Genomic DNA, 18,910 nt, shown 5'->3' on the forward strand with positions numbered 1-18,910 from the left:
ATACTAATTCATGCATCAGTTCCCAACACTGCTTCAGAATATTCATATTTTAAACTCGAAGGTTTTAGAACTTAGAAACTAACACAGTTTCTTTTATGTTGTAACGCAGATATTACGGAGAGACAGATGATCTCAGATAGGGATAGTTGTGAAAATATGAAAGATACGATAATATCTTGGAATTTCTAATATCAAAGGATGATGATGAAAATTTACCCGTAAGGGTTTAGATTCAGAAGCAAGGTGTTCACTAAAGATTTCATCAGAAACAAAATCATCAGAATTCTTTAAATACAGAGTTTGGTCCTTGTATTTGTCCTTGGTTTCCTTCATGGTTAACTCAATCCGATTTTCGATACCAAATTTTCTATCGAGTGTTCCTAACACCTCCTTCTTTATCATCAACTTTTGGCCATTAAGTCCATCTTCAACATGCTGCTTCGTCAGCATTTTCAAAGTTAACGAATCTGGGTCATTGGTTTTCAAACCGAGGTGGTTTCAAGAGAATTGTGTTTTTAGATGATTAAACGCTGATGGTAGCATGGTGGAATATAAAAGGTTCTCCAGTAACGACAGCGAAAGGATTCGTATATATTGAGATTATAATAAGAGTAATACTACTGAGAAGTCGAAGTGAAGCTGTGACAAAATTAGCTTCTTGAAATGGAATTGTGAGGTTGTTTTTGCTAATAAATGATAAGGAATTCGTCGCGGATACGTTTTAACTAAAATTTGGTTTCGAAAATTTTCAGGTGCATAACTGTATGCATAAATCTTTCTTCCGTAGACGAAGTGCGGCTGGTTCAACTTTTCGATCGCGGTGTTTTCAAGAATCATGATAGGTTTGAACACGGATTTGTAATTGTCGAGGTACAAATGAGATTTAAGATGAAATCAAGTGGCAAACTTGAAGAATTGTTTAGTTTCATATGTTATAATCCATATTTTAATTCATTTTAATTGTCCAAAGTTAGCAGTCCAATAATCCAATTGTCCAATCGTCCAATATATTCATATATAAATTAATATATAATATTCGAATTAATTAATACGTATCGTGACCCGTGTACCGGTCTCAGTGTCGATCACAACTCAAAGTATATATATTATTTGAGAATCAACCTCAACCCTGTATAGCTAACTCCCGCATTACTGCATATAGAGTGTCTATGGTTATTCCAAATAATATATACAGATGCGTCGATATGATATGTCAAAACCTTGTATACGTGTCCCGATATTTAAAGGGCGTAAAATAAATAACAGAAATTAGATGACGATAAATTAAATGCGTAAAGTAAATAACAGAAATTAAATGACGATAAATAAAATTGCGATAATTAAATTGCGATAAATAAAATGTAATCAGTTAGCTAGGAACAGTTAGCTGGAACAGTTAGCGTAGATTCTTAACAAAATTTCAATTAGTTAATTCGTTTGTTTCTAACAAATTTTATTTTGTCCAATGTTTTCTTCATTATGCCACTTGTTGGATTCGGATAGGTAAAAAAAAAAAAACCAAATATGAAATTTAAATAGAAATGGTTAATCTGGGGTGAACGGATACGTATATCGGCAATTGTAAGTAGGATAGCAAATGACCGTTGAATCAGATTCGAAGAATGTACAGTGTAACTTATTAATGTGAAATCTAAATATTCCTCGAGTACTACCTACCCGTTAAAATATTTTTCATCATTAATAGTTTGTACGAAAGGATTTTTTATTACAATCTTTATGAAAATATACTTGCATATATATTTTCTTCAGATGTAATTATAGATTTAATGAGTCAATAAGATATTAAACTCATTTGATTTACCGTTAATACTAGATTACATAATCTCTAAAACTTTAGAAATTACATAATCGCCATGTCGAGCGAAGATAATCGATGTAGAACGATTCGTAGAACGATTCGTAGAACGATGATTATACTCGAGGTGCAGAATGAGATGGTGAGGCATGGATTGTTGAAACTTGGGTTATTGGTGGTACTGGTACCGTTGGTGCTGAAGCTGGTGATGTTACTGGTGTTGGTGATACTGCTGGTGCTTGCAAATTGTGTACCGTGCCCTCTAAAGTTAACACTCGAGCTCGGAGTTCTTTAACTTCTTCTACTAACCCTGGTTGGTTATCAGTGTGAGGTAAAGGTCGGATATCTTCTCTAGTTCCGTTAATGGTAGCCTCAAGACGAAAAATTCTTGCAAAAAGGGTATAAACGGTGTTGCGAACAGGTTCGCCGGTGAGCGGGTCGAGCACTCCGACGTTAGGTGGTAAGTTCGGCTCGTGATATGGAGTACCTTCTTCATTTCTCCATAGGGTAAGTATTTCGCGAACCCATCCCCACTTTCTAAAGAAATCACGGTAGTTGATCGGTTGGTGCGCTCCCGTCACGCTATCTTCGGAGTCAGAAGAACTTGGTCGATTCGTAGAGGCCATCGTACGCGATCACAGAAAATATTTTTGGTATGAAAAGCTTAGTGACAGCAAATAATAGTTGGATGGTATTCTCAATGCATAATATGCATAGATATATATAGTACCAGGATCCCTTAAATTACGGAGAAATTTACGGAAGATATTAAGCAAAGTCTATCGTAATAGATACGCTAAGATATAAATTTGTCTATACACTATCTATGCAATAAAGGCAGTAAGGCATGTCTAGACTTAGGAATGATTAGCAGGAAATTTTTCCGCTAGGAATGATATACAATACTTATAATATGCAGCTAAGGTCGAAGTCCAGACTCGCTAATGCATCCTGACAACTATCAGTTAGACATACTAATGCAAGACCTGGTTCGCTAGGACCAACGCTCTGATACCAACTGTGATAACCCGAACTAATCCATCCGGACAACGTCCATATTGATTATAAACGAATTATAATAGTTGTTAACATAGCGAGGTACTTGACCTCTATATGATACATTTTACAAACGTTGCATTTATTCTTAAAAGGCAATCTATCTTTACATCAAAAATTGATATGATCGTCTATCATTTCACAATATCCAAATGACCTAATCTGTCTTTTACTTAATGATAGTCTTTAATAATCTTCAATGAATCGAATGCAACGTTCTTGTATCATAGCTTAATTTGGTCCCATATAGTATCCTTAATACGAGCTAAAGCATAGCGGAAGTCTTAATTCGTACCTGAGAATAACATGCTTTAAAACGTCAACATAAAGTTGGTGAGATATATAGGTTTGATGCTAGCAGCGTTATAACAATGGACCACAAGATTTCGTATATAATCATTTAATAAAAATATTCTAAGTGGTTGAGCACTTGGTAACCATACTTAACATTTAATCACGTCGCATATTCCCTTTATTATGAAATCTTACTACACTGTACCAAGTGTAGTCACGAAACGAAGTACTGTGCAACCGTTGAATACTGGTCGTCCAGTCCGGTTGGGGTTGTCAGGCCCGATAGATCTATCAACAGGATTCGCGTTTACAATACCGCTGTAAATATTAGTTACCAAGCTACAGGGAAGTATGCCAGTGGTACAACTCAACGTAGAATTTATTTTGATCACTTGTGTCCATAACGTAAATCATTTATAAAAACAGCGCATGTATTCTCATCCCAAAATATTTAAAGTTTAAAAGGGACTATATACTCACCTAATGTATTTTGTAGTAAAAATACATATAACATCATTGATCAAGTATAGGATTGGCTTCGGATTCACGAACCTATATCAATTATATATTTATTAACATCTATATCGTAACCAAATAATTTATTTATTAATTGTTATCTTAGTAATTTATATGTTTTATTAATAACTTAATTATCCATACATATTTTATATACTTTTGATAAATAATTAACATCACTATAATTATATTATATGTAATAAATATATTTTTCTTATCTATATAATATTTATTTAGTAAATTAATAATAATAATCTTAGTAGTGATGACGAAAATAAGAACTTTGATAATATTATGATAATGTAAATAGAATTATATAAAATCTTATTAATGAAAATAATAATAATGATAATAATAATAATGGTTATGATAATACATAATAATTTTAGTACTAATAATAATAAAAGATCAATACCCATAATAAATTTTAATATTGATAGAAATAATAACCATCCTAATAATAGTTTTAATTTTAATGATAACTTTTAATAATAATAATAATAATAATAATAATAATAATAATAATAATAATAATAATATAATAGAAATGGGAAGTAAAGATATACCCTAAAAAGAAATGCATCAAGAGGGACTCGAACCCGAGACCCTTTGCTCACACCACAACACCTTAACCGTTCCTCTGTCCCGTTTTATCTATCCATACCTCAAACCTTAAATATTTAAACTTATTATTCTGGTTCCCTCCTTCTCATCATCTTCCTCACGAAAATCACAGATCCTAAATCATAAACTATCCATAGAAACAACTTAAATGTCGTCTTTAAAAGCCTAAACTAAAATAGATTCGACTTCTTGTTGTTTGAAATCAATTAAAACAGAGAAAATAAAAATAAAAGCTGTAAAATAACACGAAGAACACCCCAATTCCATTTTCGAATTTGGATCAGTTTCAGATAAAACTTACAAGACGAAGTACGTTCCAAAACACCTCAAGAAACTTTCTGTATCCTTAATTTGATCTAAAACATCCATTTGATATTCAATTTTTATGATGAACATCGATGTTGAGTTTTTTTAATTAAAATCTTTAAATCGAAAATTCGAATTAAATAAAAATAATTGAAAGTTAATCTTTTGCAGATAGTTCGAACACCTGATTCCTAATTAAACTGTATTAACACTTTTTGGATTTGACTGAAAAAAAATCGGGTGTTTGGAATTATGAAGCACGAACAGATATATAAGCCTTATAACTGAGTTTTCTGTTTTTACTTATCCTTTAATTCATCAGATAATTGCTGAAGTGAGCAATAACTGGTACTTGATATATGATAATGAAAATCGAGTGAATCTTTAACAATCAGAGAATTTCGGTTTTTTTTTATATACAAAAGTGGGTTTCTTTGTAACTGATATTTAATGAAGTAAAGTTAAGTGAATTGTCTAATACCGAATTACTTGAATTTTATGGAGAACGTGATTCACAGGAACACAAGAGAAAATATTAAAATGATAATGACAGATATTGGACTATATTGAACTAATTTCCACAATCAAAAATAGTAATTTGCCAATCATATACAGTTGATAATGATCTATGCCTAATTCAGATTCTTTTGTTTTAAAAAAAACGTATTTATCTATATATATTCATATATGTATTGATTAGTTATTATATAAAATAAACTGTATATATATAATTATATAATTGTATTTTACATATTTTTATAAATCTGAGTTCATATATCTTATGAATTTAAATATCAAATTTTATGATTAATTAGTATGATTTTATTAATACTATTAGTAATAAAACTTTATTATTATTAATATTAATATTGATAGTAATAATAATAATTTTATAAATATTAGTAAATATAATTATATTAATAATAATAATAATAATAATACTAATAATAACCAATATAATAATATTGATAATAAAATCTTAAAAATGATATTACTAGTGATAATAATATTGAATTGTGTTATTTTTATAATAATCTTTGTATTATTAATAATTATCTTATTGGTTATGGTAATTGTAAAAATAGAAATAAAAATAATAAACATCTTAATAATATCTAAATCACATAATAGTTTATTAATATATTTAAACTACTATTTATAATTATTTATATAACTATTTATATCTACAATTATGTAATCATTCCAAGGTTCGTGAATCGTCAGGAATAGTCAAAGGGTTATCTGATTATAGATTTCAAACTTTCTAGACTCAACATTAGGGTTTTTGCTTATCGTGTCGGAAACATATAGAGATTAGGGTTTAAATTTGGTCGGAAATTTTCGGGTCGTTACACTTTGTGATAAATGTTTTTATTTTGGCGGGAAAACGCTCGAAGAAGTAATATATAACAATTATCGTATTTTTCGAGCGTATTTTGAGGTTTTAGCTATTGGGGTTTAGATATTAGGGTTTAGATATTAGGGTTTAGATATTAGGGTTTAGAAATTTAGGGTTTAGGGTTTAGATTTAGGGTTTAGATTTAGGATTTAGATTGAGTTTTTAACACGAACGGTTTAGAGTTTAGGATTTAGGGTTTGATGTTTTGAGTTTATGGAATAAACCCAAAACACTAAACCCTAAATTCTAAATCGGGCTAAATTTTACTTCACAAAACATGAAAAAAAAACGTTCATATTCTTCACGAACAATATTATCTTGAATGTTATTTTTGTCGATCGTTTTCCCGCCTAAATAATAACATTCATCACGAAGTGTCTCTTCTAAATGTTCATATTTTCGTGTGATCTTGATGCCGGGAAAAAAAAATTCAAAAAAAGCAAAAAAAAAAAAAAAAAAAAATATTTGCTTCCTCCGCTTCCCCCCGATTGGTTACTTCCTCATTGATCCTGCCCATATATATGTATGTATATATACATACATATATATGTATGTATATATATATATATATATATATATATATATATATATATATATGTATATATATATATGTATATATATATATATATGTATTGGGGGGGGGGGGTATACCTATGGGTTGCTTAAACGGATATCACGTGTTATCGAATCATATTTTACCCGCAAATGGTATATTATACCACGACTTGCCGGCAGTGTGGTAAATCTCTTATTTCTCCCCAAGATCTCGTTTTTGGAAGACAGCCGAGACGAGATGTCCATCTCCCGAGATTTCTCGGTCGATGAGGTCAAACTTGCTCAAAGCCACGATTTCTCGAATTTTCTCGCTCATTTCTCAAATTTTCTTGTAAAATCTCTTAAAAATGTATATAAATATACATTTATTTATTTATTTTTATATACTTACATTAAAAAAAAGTCAATGTAAGTCAACGTCCGAGATCTCCCCGAAATTTTCCCGAGAGGCCGAGATCTCCCAAAAAATGTCCATACGAGATCTCCCTGAGATCCGAGTTCTCCAATATTCCTGCCGGCGACTCATCAAAGTATACACAATTTTACTGACCCGTATTCGCAGGTGAACTTTTTTAAATTTACCCGCCCATAACTAACAAGAATACCTATGGATCACGACTGGCTTTTTCCGCTCATTGTCATTCCTAATCATTTGTCGTTTGGATGTCATTTGTTAATGCACTGAATACTACATTCAATTTTACGGAGATGAAACACACCTTAGTGTCTCACAAGAGAAACAAGATAAACTTGCTAAACCCAAAATCATTTTAAAAAAAGAAAACATTTATTAGCGAGTGCTTATTGGTAAATTAACTCTTAAACAGCTCTGGTTATTGTTAATCAACTCTCGAACCACTCCAGATGATAAATTATTAAAAAAAACTGAACTGTCATTACAAAGACTAACGATGTTCTAACGATGAAATGGTAACATAATTCAACCTGGTTGATTGAATTATGAGCCAAAGCCAGTACTTGTAATCTCTGTCGCCCATAGTTATCAAGAATATTTAAATTTGGCGTTGTTCTAACTTTATAATACAAGCATCATAACAACATAAGCAATAACAGCAGAAGCTGAAAACTCATCATCATCATCATCCATCAAAATATTGAGACCTTGTACACCATTAATTTGAAATAAAGTTTGTGAGATATATATTGCCACTAGTTTTTTTTTTTTTTTTTTTGGCTAAAATAACGAATACTATAAAACAGAGGATAATTCATCAAAAGATGAACAATCCGAACAAAGATACAACATGATAACGTAGTTCAAAAGGAACATATCCGATAATTTAATGTGTTCGTTGAGGCAGCCGTGACTTAAACTGAAACGTTACTTACCGTCAACTCAATTCCTAACTCCAATTTTTATCGAAAAAAATATCAAGTTGTAATACTGTACATATCAACTCACGTATTGAGTACCTATACGGATATACATATATAGTATTTGTATGTATAGATTGTGAATTAGTACCGAGAATGAGCAGAGCATCAGGAAAAGCACCGAGAACAGGAAGAAATAAACCGCCGACGATACCTGGTCCTAAAATCTCCAACATTAGCTCACTACCGACGGATAAATATGTAGCAGCGAGAAACATTAACCGTAAACTGAAATCAGAAATAAATTTCCACCTACTCATTGTAAGATCACAAAAAACTGGCCAATTACCAGAATTAAACGAAAGCATATGAAGATGTTATAACAAGCTTGTCTCCATATTTTACATGTTGAAGCAATTATACGAGATAGTGTGTTACCAATTACTTCAACAGGCACACAATCCATACTTCAAAAACATAATTATATTAAATGAATATGCGTAATACTAACACATACTGGGTCTCCTTGTACTTATTGTCCCGTTTTCCAGATAAGAACGTTTATGTTGGTGAAAGAAGAACATGAACAGTTTGTTCAACGAGTGAAAGTAGAGTATGTACCATGCATGAGTAAATTTTTTCTTTTTTTGTGTAGGCATGTTATTAGATAGTGGTAACAGGATTTATGTTTCTACCATAAAAACAGTTAAACCATGTTTTAAGCATTGGTTTTGTCATCAATATAAACTAGTTGGGGTAAAACCTGCATCTTTCTACCACTCCGGCAATACGAGAGGGCGACCTATTTGTCCTCAAACGAGTAGGCGCAAGTTCGATTCTAAAGGTCGGGATCTAATTGGTACTGCCAGCAATTAACTTCTCGAAGAGGGTTTTCCTAACCTTCAACCGTACTGTCAGAGTTGTTGCAATTTGGGTTTCCTTCTAACGCGTGTGTGGGTGGCATATGACCGTGAAAGTGGTTAAATCCCTTATGGGTGATGCTGGTACTGTCCAAAAAAAAAAAAAAAAAAAAAAAAAAAAACTGCAACTTTCTGTGGCACAATTGTGCAACTTCCGTAGGATTTAGCAAAAGTAACACTCAATTAAATATTTAATCCACATCCATAAAATCATGGGGCATACAATTTTTCACAAAGATCATTTGAAAATTGCAACTGCTTGAATAATTTCATAAAGTAAGCAAATCAAAATTCAAAAAATAACGAGATAGCTTCTTTGAAAAGTTAAAGGGATCTAGTCCTGAGAATGCCACATCCAGTTTGACCCACAAAAAAATACATCAAGGCTTATTATTATTATTATCAAGACAAGATGCATATAAATCTCAAATCTGTCCTCTTAAACATCCCACAAGGGTGAGAAAACAATCACATATGGTTATGAAGACATGCCCACCTCATTCGGTTGGTCTCTGTCCCAACACAGAAATATCCTCGTACCGTTTCTGCGTAAAGACATCAAAGTTATAAATATATAGGTCAATCATACAAGTATAGAATTTGAAAAGATGACACAACTAAACTAAAGCAAGAATGTACACACTTTCCTTCCTATAATTGTCTAAATCAACTACACTACTTTGTGCCAACGACAACAGGAGTCATTCTTAAGTGATTTTTGTTTATACGATAATACTTCACGCCAGTTATGAACAATAAAACTGGCTTATATGCTACGGGTCACACCAATTCCGAAAAATTGTAACGCCTCAAATTATTTCACATATCCTTTTGAAGTAATGCGTACGTATATCTGTGGGTTTTGTAGGAAGAGTAATCTGCTTTAGTATAGATTGAAAAGATAATGATATCATAACATGCATCATACAAAACAAAAGGTTAACGTACCCCAATATTGTTATTCTCCCAAAGTTTATGAACTCCATAGTCAACTGCCTGAAACACATAAACATCACAAGTACATCAGTTGATTGCACTAGACCTTCCATTCTCATATATAAAGAACCTCAACTTATAAATGGTAAAACAAGTCACACAAATGCATCTATTCCTTTAAATTGCCATTGAAGAATAAACCCTTACGACCACAGAGAAAGGGAATACACATGATTATTCCATTGAGGCATTGACCCATTTGCATATCTATATCTCTTCTGAGATACCTTGTTCGATAAACTGATAAACCATTATTCCACTTTCTCATATGAAAAAGAGCTTAGGGTTTTGCTTTTAGTTTCTCCCAACAAAGGGTATGTTTGGCAAAACTAGCTGGTAGCTAGTAGCTGGTACCTGTTAGCTTTTTATATGTATTGAGGTGCTTAACAAAGTAGTCGAAACTGTTAAAATAAAGAGTAAAATGACAAAAAGCTAGAAGCTTTTTCTTAGACGCTAGTTCAATTAGCTTTTGGCTTTGTCACTCCCTCAAAAAGCTTTAAGCTCTTGTAACCAAACAAGAAATTTTACTTGATAGGAGCTTTTTCATAAAAGTCAGATGCTAAAAGCTCCAAAAAGCTTGTTGCCAAACATGCCCAAGATATAGACAAATGTTTTTAGATTTATAACTAAATCTAGATCCTAGTTATCTTCACTTCATACACCTTCTCTATATTACTATAACCGTTACTTGTAACCGCTCAAACTACAAATATAGAAGTTAATGTCTCTTCATTACCTAAGACATACAAGAAGCCTACCATTTCATATCAGATATATTAATTGGATAGAATAATATCCTAAAATCATCAAACTGTGTGTCATGCATAAACCCGACCAACTAGGCAAACTACCTTAAATGACCATTGACACAATCATACAACCTATAACATCTTTATAATAACCAACTAACTCAATAACTCCAAAACAGCTATAAACCATCACCATAACTAACAATGACCAGTTTCAAAGGGCTCATAAGGAACCGATCAATTCAAATCACACCCCAGCCTTCTTCACCAAAACGTTCTTCCATCGTAATAATTATTGATATAACAATACAAGTCTAAGCTTAAAACTGAAAATTTCCTCGACCTAACTCACGAAACGATTTCAAATCTGTTTGTTATAAAATCTATAGCAGCGATTATAGTACGAAATATATACTAATGACATACAAATAACAAACACTAATGCACAATAAATTCAGATCAACAATAATAAAATCAAGTATGATCTCCATTGAAATTGTAAAGTTTGGAGGTTGACTCCATTGGTGATTAATAAAAATCAGCTTTTCATACAGAAAAAAAAGTATGATCGACTCCAATTAATAGATTAATAAATACAAATCTAATTTATAAAAGAAGAAATATATAAAATCGATGTATATGTAATCAAAATTATTACCTATAATCGTTTGTATGGATTTCAAAACCATAAGAACCTAATAACCTAATAAATTGATCGAAAGCATAATCATAATCAATATAAATATAAATATATAATAATGCCCGTTCGAGTGCTTTATAATCAAAAGATGTAATATATTAAATAAATAATATGTGAATCGGAATACTAACCCGTTCACCGAGGAGAGCACCGGTGATGACGAAAGTGACGTAAACGGAGTTACGGCGCATAAGCACTTTGTATAGTCCTTCAAAGAGTCCACCGGATCTTCGAGCTGCCGTACTCATCGTTAGTTTAATTTGATTGATTAATTAATTGCGGAGCCTTTTCTGTTGTGCACGAGATCGGGGATGAAACGGTGCTAGGGCTTTTTCGCTGTTGATTTTTGACCGTATGAATCGCAGTTTTAAAACGGGTCGGGAGATAAACCGAGTCGGGTCAGCATATCTATCTATCTATCTATTCTATCTATTAAGAGGGAGTTTTGGGTGAGGTCATGATGTGCTTTCAAGGGTAGTAACATGTGCTTTCAAGATTACAATATTAAATTTGGTGATGTAATATTTAAATATTAATATTAATAAAAAAAATTCTCTTTTTCAAATTTAATGTTTTAACTTTTATATCTACTCATGCATGACCTTACAGTTTTCTGTAATTGCAATTATCTTTTCAATTTCCCAAACCAATCTTCTCTCACACTTATTTTTTCAAATTTCAGTTATCCAATTTTAATAGATTTGGTCTAATCACACCTAGAACTACTAAAATCATAGTCACACTTCTCTAATTTCCTTTTCTCCCGTGTTCTTTTTAATTTGAATTCAAAATTCAAAACCCAGCAAAAATTAGTAAAATTTGTCAATCGATTCAGGCTCCGTAACCTTCGTTCATCTTTTGCTACGGTTAGATCTGTATCTTTATCTCCAGATCGGTGCTTATTTAGATTTATGCTAACTACCAGATTTATAGTTGTGTACAGAAACCTAATATGGACTTGGTGAAATGGGTTTGACTGATGAAAAATTCCATGGAAATATTGGAAGGATTAGAGGGGATGGATCTTCACGTATTCTTTTGAAAATCTAGCAAAGATGGAATACCTAATTGAATTTGGAACCCACTCAATTCAATTTAATTCTGATTGCAAAATAGAAGAACTCAATTGAGGTAATTATTACTCCATATTCTTTAAGAACTTATTTTGATTTTGACTTTTTATTGTTTTGAATAAAAGAAACCACATTCATATTGTGATTTTCACATTTTTATTGAACTGTGTTTTTCTATGTTTTTAAATCTTAATTTGATTAAGTAGAAAGAATTTGTGTTTTTGATAGAAAGGTTTAAGCTATTGTTCAGTTTTGTTCTATTTTAATGTTTTTTGTCTACCCTATGTTTGGTCTCATTGCGGTAGAATCTGATTTGGGAACACAATTTATGCATAATTATTTGGTATAGTCCGGAGATTCATTTGAATGTGGTGAAGAAAAGGTAGAACCTTTATTGTACTTTGATTTTATATACATGCTTCTTTCCAATTAACTACTATACCGTACCATTAGTTATTGATGATTTTTTCTATTTTGTTGTAACATGAACACTGTATTGGACATAAATTAATTGAACCAGGGTTGACATTGCATTTTCTGGTAGAGTTATATGTTAAAGTGAGATTGAGATTTTAAAATGCTGATGAGTCGTTAGCAGATGCTGATTCTGATTTTATGGATTGTGTGGAACTTCAACTATAGGTGTGCAACATTGCAATATGATACATCTCAAAAGATAAATTTAGCCACTCTTTTACTATTAATACTTGATGCTTGATTTGTTGTTCAGGGTTCACTCATTTGATTATTTGATGTATGTTTTTCAGCTTAAATGGTTGGAACTACAAAAGAACAGTTGGGGCTAATATACCTATGAATTTGATGAGGTGCTCACTAGGTCAGCAGCTTTGAAAGAAATTTTACCAAAAGATTCTGGATATTAAATCTATTTGTTTACAGACCTAACCTTGTCGCAAAAAAAATATCGATCGAATTCGAAAAGGTCTGCAACTTTAGTTGCTTATGTTGGGTCTCATTGGATGATATACAAAAGACTACAGGGATTAAAATGGAGACTACAAGGATTAAGATGTCGTATCGGTTATGAAATTTAGCCTACTTTGACTTGCAGATACGAAGGTCGGATGATAACCATGAGTGTTTTCACATAAAGATTAGAAAAAAGTTGCTGAAAACTCATCTAAGAAGATGTTGGCTGCTGTTAAGATTAAAAACAATAATTTTTGAATATGAAAACGGTCAAATTTTGATACATGCTACATTTTAGTATTTTTAACAAGACAAAGTTGAAAATTTATTTGTTACTTGAAGAAAGGAGCAATATTTTTTAAGACATTATTTATTTCATATATCTTTAAGGATGAATATGATATGTGACTTTCTAAGTCATTGATTATGCTTCAACCCATTCATATGCCTGAGGACTATTTGTAGAATGCTAAAGTATCAATTGAAACAGCCTGAGGACTATTTCTAATAGATTGGTATGTGTTAGTTGTGCTACAATATTAATTTTACAGTTAATTTTCTATACCAAGTCATCAAGGTAGCAATCTATCACAATAATTTTTAACCAAACCCGTGAAATCACGGGTCACTAAACTAGTTTAAAGAATAACTCACACTTTTTTCTCAGTTGGTCTTTCGTTTATACACTAAATTACAATCCGAGTCTCTCAAATTTTTATTTGGATTTTCGAATCATTTTAATTGCATAATTTGGTAATCCTAGCCTTTCTGTCAAGCTACCGTCTAAATTGGCCGTTTAGTGTCATCACGTGATCAAAACGTGTTGGGTATTTTTCGTCTGTTTGCATGGTTTCCAGCCTTTTTTACTTTTAATCATACTTTAAAACGGGTTAAATGCTCCTTTTTTCCCTCTTACACTTACGTGAACCTTAGAAAATTCCACAAATCTAAGAATCAAAAATTGAATCCCCTAAATCGTAGAAATGGAATGCTGGTGTGGTCGCGCATGCGTAATTCGATTTTCAAACTCCAAAGCAAACCCTGAGCGTCGTTACTATACTTGTGCAAAAAATGTAATGTGAATCCATCAAATTCGTTCATAACTTACCAGGTAGTTAAGAAATGTTGTTTCTTATTTTTGCAGATGTCATCTTGCTCGTTCTTTGCTTGGTACGATCCTCCCAATACATTGAATTGCATATCTGCAGTTATGAATGCCAAACTTGAAGTTGATGAAAGGCTTAGAATTTCAGAAAAAGAGAGTGGAATCTGAAGATTATGTTGATTGTTAGTTGGATTGTGTTTGTTATGTACTACTACCTTGAAATGTCTCGTTCATATAGATTATAAACGTTTCATATTAATTGGTTTCGTTGCGAGGTTTTGACCTCTATATGAGACATTTTTCAAAGACTGCATTCATTTTTAAAACAAACCATAACCTTTACTCTATCGATAAAGGTTTAATAGACATAACGTAGATTATCAAACAATGATAATCTAAACTACAACTTTTACACACGACCATTATATAATGGTTTACAATAATATTTTACAACAATTTATTTTTCGAATGCAGTTTTTAAACAATATCATACAAGCATGCTGACTCCAATTCTTGTCTTTAATTAGCATGCAACAGCGGAAGCTCTTAACAATCACCTGAGAATAAACATGCTTAAAACGTCAACAAAAAATGTTGGTGAGTTATAGGTTTAACCTATATATCAAATTGTAATATTAATAGACCACAAGATTTCATTTTTCATAATAAAGTGCATGTCTGCTCACTGCTGTAAAATCCATTCATATGATGATCACCTGGTAACCAACATTAACAAAAATGCATCTAGCATATCCCCAAACATATAAACCTCGAAGTACTAAAGCAGTTCAAATTCTCTGACTGGGGCTTGTCAAGGCCCATAGATCTATCTTTAGGATTCGCGTCAATTAGTGGACTGGTTCACTAATTCTTAGGTTACCAAGCTAGAACAAAAAGGGATACGCGGTATAACAAATCAATCATAGAATTTAGTTCAAGTACATGTGTCTATTTTGTAAAATAATTTCAAAACTGCATGTATTCTCATCCCGAAATATTAGATAGTAAAAATAGGACTATAACTCACTTTCACAGATTTTCACTTCGTCGGAAAATAACACTTGGCCACTGGTCGATTCACGAACCTATAACAAATATATACATATATCAAAGTATGATAGAAATATATTCATATCATATTTTATTATGTTTTAACAATTTAAGTTGTTAAGTTAGCAGTCCAACGTTAGTAGTCCACAATTAGTAGTCCACAGTTAGTAATACATAAATCAATATATTTTCTCGAATCAATCCACGACCTAGTGTATACATGTCTCAGACTCGATCACAACTCAAAGTATATATATTATTTTAGAATCAACCTCGACCCTTTATATGCTAACTCGAGCATTACCGCGATATAGAGTGACTTACGGTTATTTCAAATAATATATATATAGATGACGTCGATATGATATGTCAAAACATTTTATACGTGTCTATGGTATATCAAGACATGTATAATACAAGAAAGTTAGTTAAGATATAGGTAGTATGGATTTGTTACAAAATTTCACGTAGCTAAAACAAGCAAATTTATCCAATTTTGTTTTACCCATAATTTCTTCGTTAAAAATCCGTTTTGAGTGAATTCAATTGCTATGGTTTCGTATCGAACTTAACTTTATGAAAATAAACATAAAAATGATTGTTTATAGTCAGAGTTACAGGTTACAAGTCATTTTTGTAAGAGGTAGTCATTTCAGTCGAAACAACGACATCTTGATGACCATTTTGAAAAATATACTTCCACTTTGAGTTTAACCATAATTTTTGGATATAGTTTCATGTTCATAAGAAATATCATTTTTCCAGAAGAAAAACTTTTAAATCAAAGTTTATCATAGCTTTTAATTATCTAACCCAAAACAGCCCCCGGTTTTACTACGACGGCGTATGTCCGGTTTTACGGTGTTCTTCGTGTTTCCGGGTTTTAAATCATTAAGGGGGTGTTTGGATTAGTGTTTTAAAAATTGATTATGCGTTTTACATAATCAGAATCAGATAATCATCTGTATCAGAACGTGATTTAGATGAATGGTGTTTGGATTTGATTGTGCTGTTTAATATCGTAAAAATATGATAATCAATTTTTTAGTGTTTAGAAATATTAGATTATTTAATAATCTAACATGTAAAATTACCAAAACAGACATTCTCTTGAAATAAGAAAATATATAAATCTAGATACTTTTAAACTTATAATTTTAACACTAATACAAATAGATACAACAGAAAACGAAAATACATAAATTTTACTACTGAAACATATAATATAAAATGATATGAATTCTCTTGATATGTAATATATTATTAAAATATAATATAATATAATATTACATGATTACAATAACAACAACAACAACAACAACAACAATACTCAATCCCACGAATGTAGGGTATGAGGGAGGTAGGGTGTAGACAATCATTCCTCGAACCCTAGATTAGAAGAAAGTCTCTACTCCACCCGCGGGTATAGAACCTGTGGCTAGATAAGATCATCCCTCCCTCTTCTCGAAGAGCCAAGAGATTGCTTCCTAAAGGACATCCGGCCTTGAATGCTCCTCCAAACGGAATAGTGCGGGCATACGTACCTGTAAGAGTTATGTGCAGAAATAGCAACCATACAAAGTATCCATAAAAGAAAACACATATAGCAGTCATGCACAACAGTAAGACAAAAAGCATGGATAATATAATGCGCAAAAATATGTAAATCCAAGTAGACATGCAAACAATCAAAATACACAGCCACCCAACCCATATTCCCACCCACACATAAGCATGTATAAATAACTATACCTAAACACGTATACATATAGAGCCATTCATAGGTATATATACCTAGGTACAGGTACAAGTATACATATATAAACTTAGATACATGCACTTAGATACATACATTCATACATATACAGATACAAACATATACACAGAACCTATATATAACCTGAATAAAAACATATAGATACAGAGGCATATACACTTATACACTTATACGGAATAGTGCGGGAGTATATTATAATATTACATGATTAAATTTGATATAATAGGGAGTATATTATAATTATAACATTATAATATTATAATTATATTATACAATCAATCAATAATAAATAATAATAGAATAACATGTTAAATTGACTAAGGAAGCTGAAAAAATATAAGCAAGTTGAGGCAATGTCAGGTGAATTTGACGAACATTACGTGAACATGTTATCTTTAAGGGCACTAACGTAATTTGATACGAACATACAGTTAATCCCATTCCACATTTGCCCTGCAGTAAGTATAGGCCTACTTTTCCAAAAATGTGATTTCATGTTCTAATATCGTGAATAATTGATTATCAAAATTGTTTTACCAAACACTATAAACTAATTATTTGCAACTTTAAAACACAATAATCAAAAAATCACCTCCAAATCGTATTCTCAAACACCCTCTAAGTTAGCATATCATATAGATATAAAACATGTGTTTAGTTGATTTTAAAAGTTAAGTTAGAATGATTAACTTTGTTTGCGAACAAGTTTAAAATTAACTAAACTATGTTCTAGTGATTACAAGTTATATTCTTCGAATAAGATAGTTATATATATATATATATATATATATATATATATATATATATATATATATATATATATATATATATATATGAATTGAATGATGTTATGAACATCATCACTACCTCAAGTATAATAGGTAAACCTACTGGAAATGACAAGAAATGATCTAGAGCTTCAAAGGATCTTGGATGGCTTGAAAGTTCTTGAAGTGGAATCATGACACAAAAATAAGTTCAAGTAAGATTTCTACTCGAATTAAGATTGTTATAGTTATTGAAATTGAATCAAAGTTTGAATATGTGTACTACCTTGAATTAGAGAGATAACCTACTGTAAATAGCAAAGGTTTCTTGATCTTGGATGATTACTTGGAATGGATTAGAAAGCTTGGAAGTAAACTAGTAAACTTGAAAGGGTTTTCGAAGTGTTCTTGAGTAGTTGTTTTTATGATGATTATAGATAATAACCAAAAATTGTATTTGATGATTTCTTGCTGGAAAAATAGTAGCTTAGATGTTCATGGAAGAGTGTGTGTATTTTGAGAGAGAATTGGAAAGAAAATTGGAATGAAATGGAGTGAATGATGAGTGGTAAGTGGTGAGTGGTGAGTGGGGTTAAAAGGAGTTCTAGTTAGTTGACTAGTTCATGGAAGAAGTTAAACTTGATTGGTCATGCATAACATAATCAAGAGTGGAATCCCATGCTAGTTCCTATTGGTATATACCCATAGTAAGTACGTCTAGAAGCTGTGTATAATACGAGTACGGATACTGAATGAGTACGAGTAGAATTGTTGATGAAAATGAATGGAAATGTAATTGTAACCATTTTTGTTAAGTATGAGTGTTTTGATATATGTCTTGAAGTCTTCTAAAAGTATATTAATACATCTTAATACACTATATGTATATACATTTTAATTGAGTCGTTAAGTCATCGTTAGTCGTTACATGTATGTGTTGTT

General features: G+C 31.4%; 1 protein-coding gene and 1 long non-coding RNA gene across 4 annotated transcripts; one reads left to right on the forward strand and one right to left on the reverse strand.

Annotated features, from left to right (window-relative positions):
* Positions 1–9,112: 9,112 nt before the first annotated feature.
* Positions 9,113–11,648, reverse strand: LOC139853348 (cytochrome b-c1 complex subunit 9, mitochondrial-like). The gene is made up of 3 exons (XM_071842730.1): positions 11,398–11,648; positions 9,770–9,817; positions 9,113–9,366 (listed from the first exon to the last, which is right to left on the reverse strand). Exons 1-3 carry the CDS (start codon positions 11,512–11,514, stop codon positions 9,319–9,321), a joined length of 213 nt encoding a protein of 70 aa, XP_071698831.1. The 5' UTR covers positions 11,515–11,648; the 3' UTR covers positions 9,113–9,318.
* A 222-nt stretch (positions 11,649–11,870) lies between these two features.
* LOC139853130 (uncharacterized) lies at positions 11,871–13,757 on the forward strand. Of its 3 annotated transcripts, none has more exons than XR_011761292.1 (3): positions 11,871–12,132; positions 12,200–12,981; positions 13,107–13,757. It is a non-coding gene; the product is annotated as an uncharacterized lncRNA (long non-coding RNA). The 3 variants fall into 3 exon arrangements; XR_011761291.1 differs by having other exon boundaries at positions 12,210–12,981; positions 13,107–13,756; XR_011761293.1 differs by having other exon boundaries at positions 11,871–12,397; positions 12,645–12,981; positions 13,107–13,751.
* Positions 13,758–18,910: the final 5,153 nt, after the last annotated feature.

This window comes from Rutidosis leptorrhynchoides, chromosome 6, assembly GCF_046630445.1.
Source record: "Rutidosis leptorrhynchoides isolate AG116_Rl617_1_P2 chromosome 6, CSIRO_AGI_Rlap_v1, whole genome shotgun sequence".
Taxonomy (NCBI): Eukaryota; Viridiplantae; Streptophyta; class Magnoliopsida; order Asterales; family Asteraceae; genus Rutidosis; species Rutidosis leptorrhynchoides.

What these genes read in the sequence shown, in the direction of transcription:
- LOC139853348 (XM_071842730.1), bottom strand. Translation starts at nt 11,514, where the DNA reads ATGAGTACGGCAGCTCGAAGATCCGGTGGACTCTTTGAAGGACTATAC. An exon ending in GTGCTCTCCTCGGTGAACGG is followed by an intron (nt 9,818 to 11,397) that starts GTTAGTATTCCG and finishes TATGTGTTTCAG; the next exon opens with GCAGTTGACTATGGAGTTCA. An exon ending in GGGAGAATAACAATATTGGG is followed by an intron (nt 9,367 to 9,769) that starts GTACGTTAACCT and finishes GTCTTTACGCAG; the next exon opens with AAACGGTACGAGGATATTTC.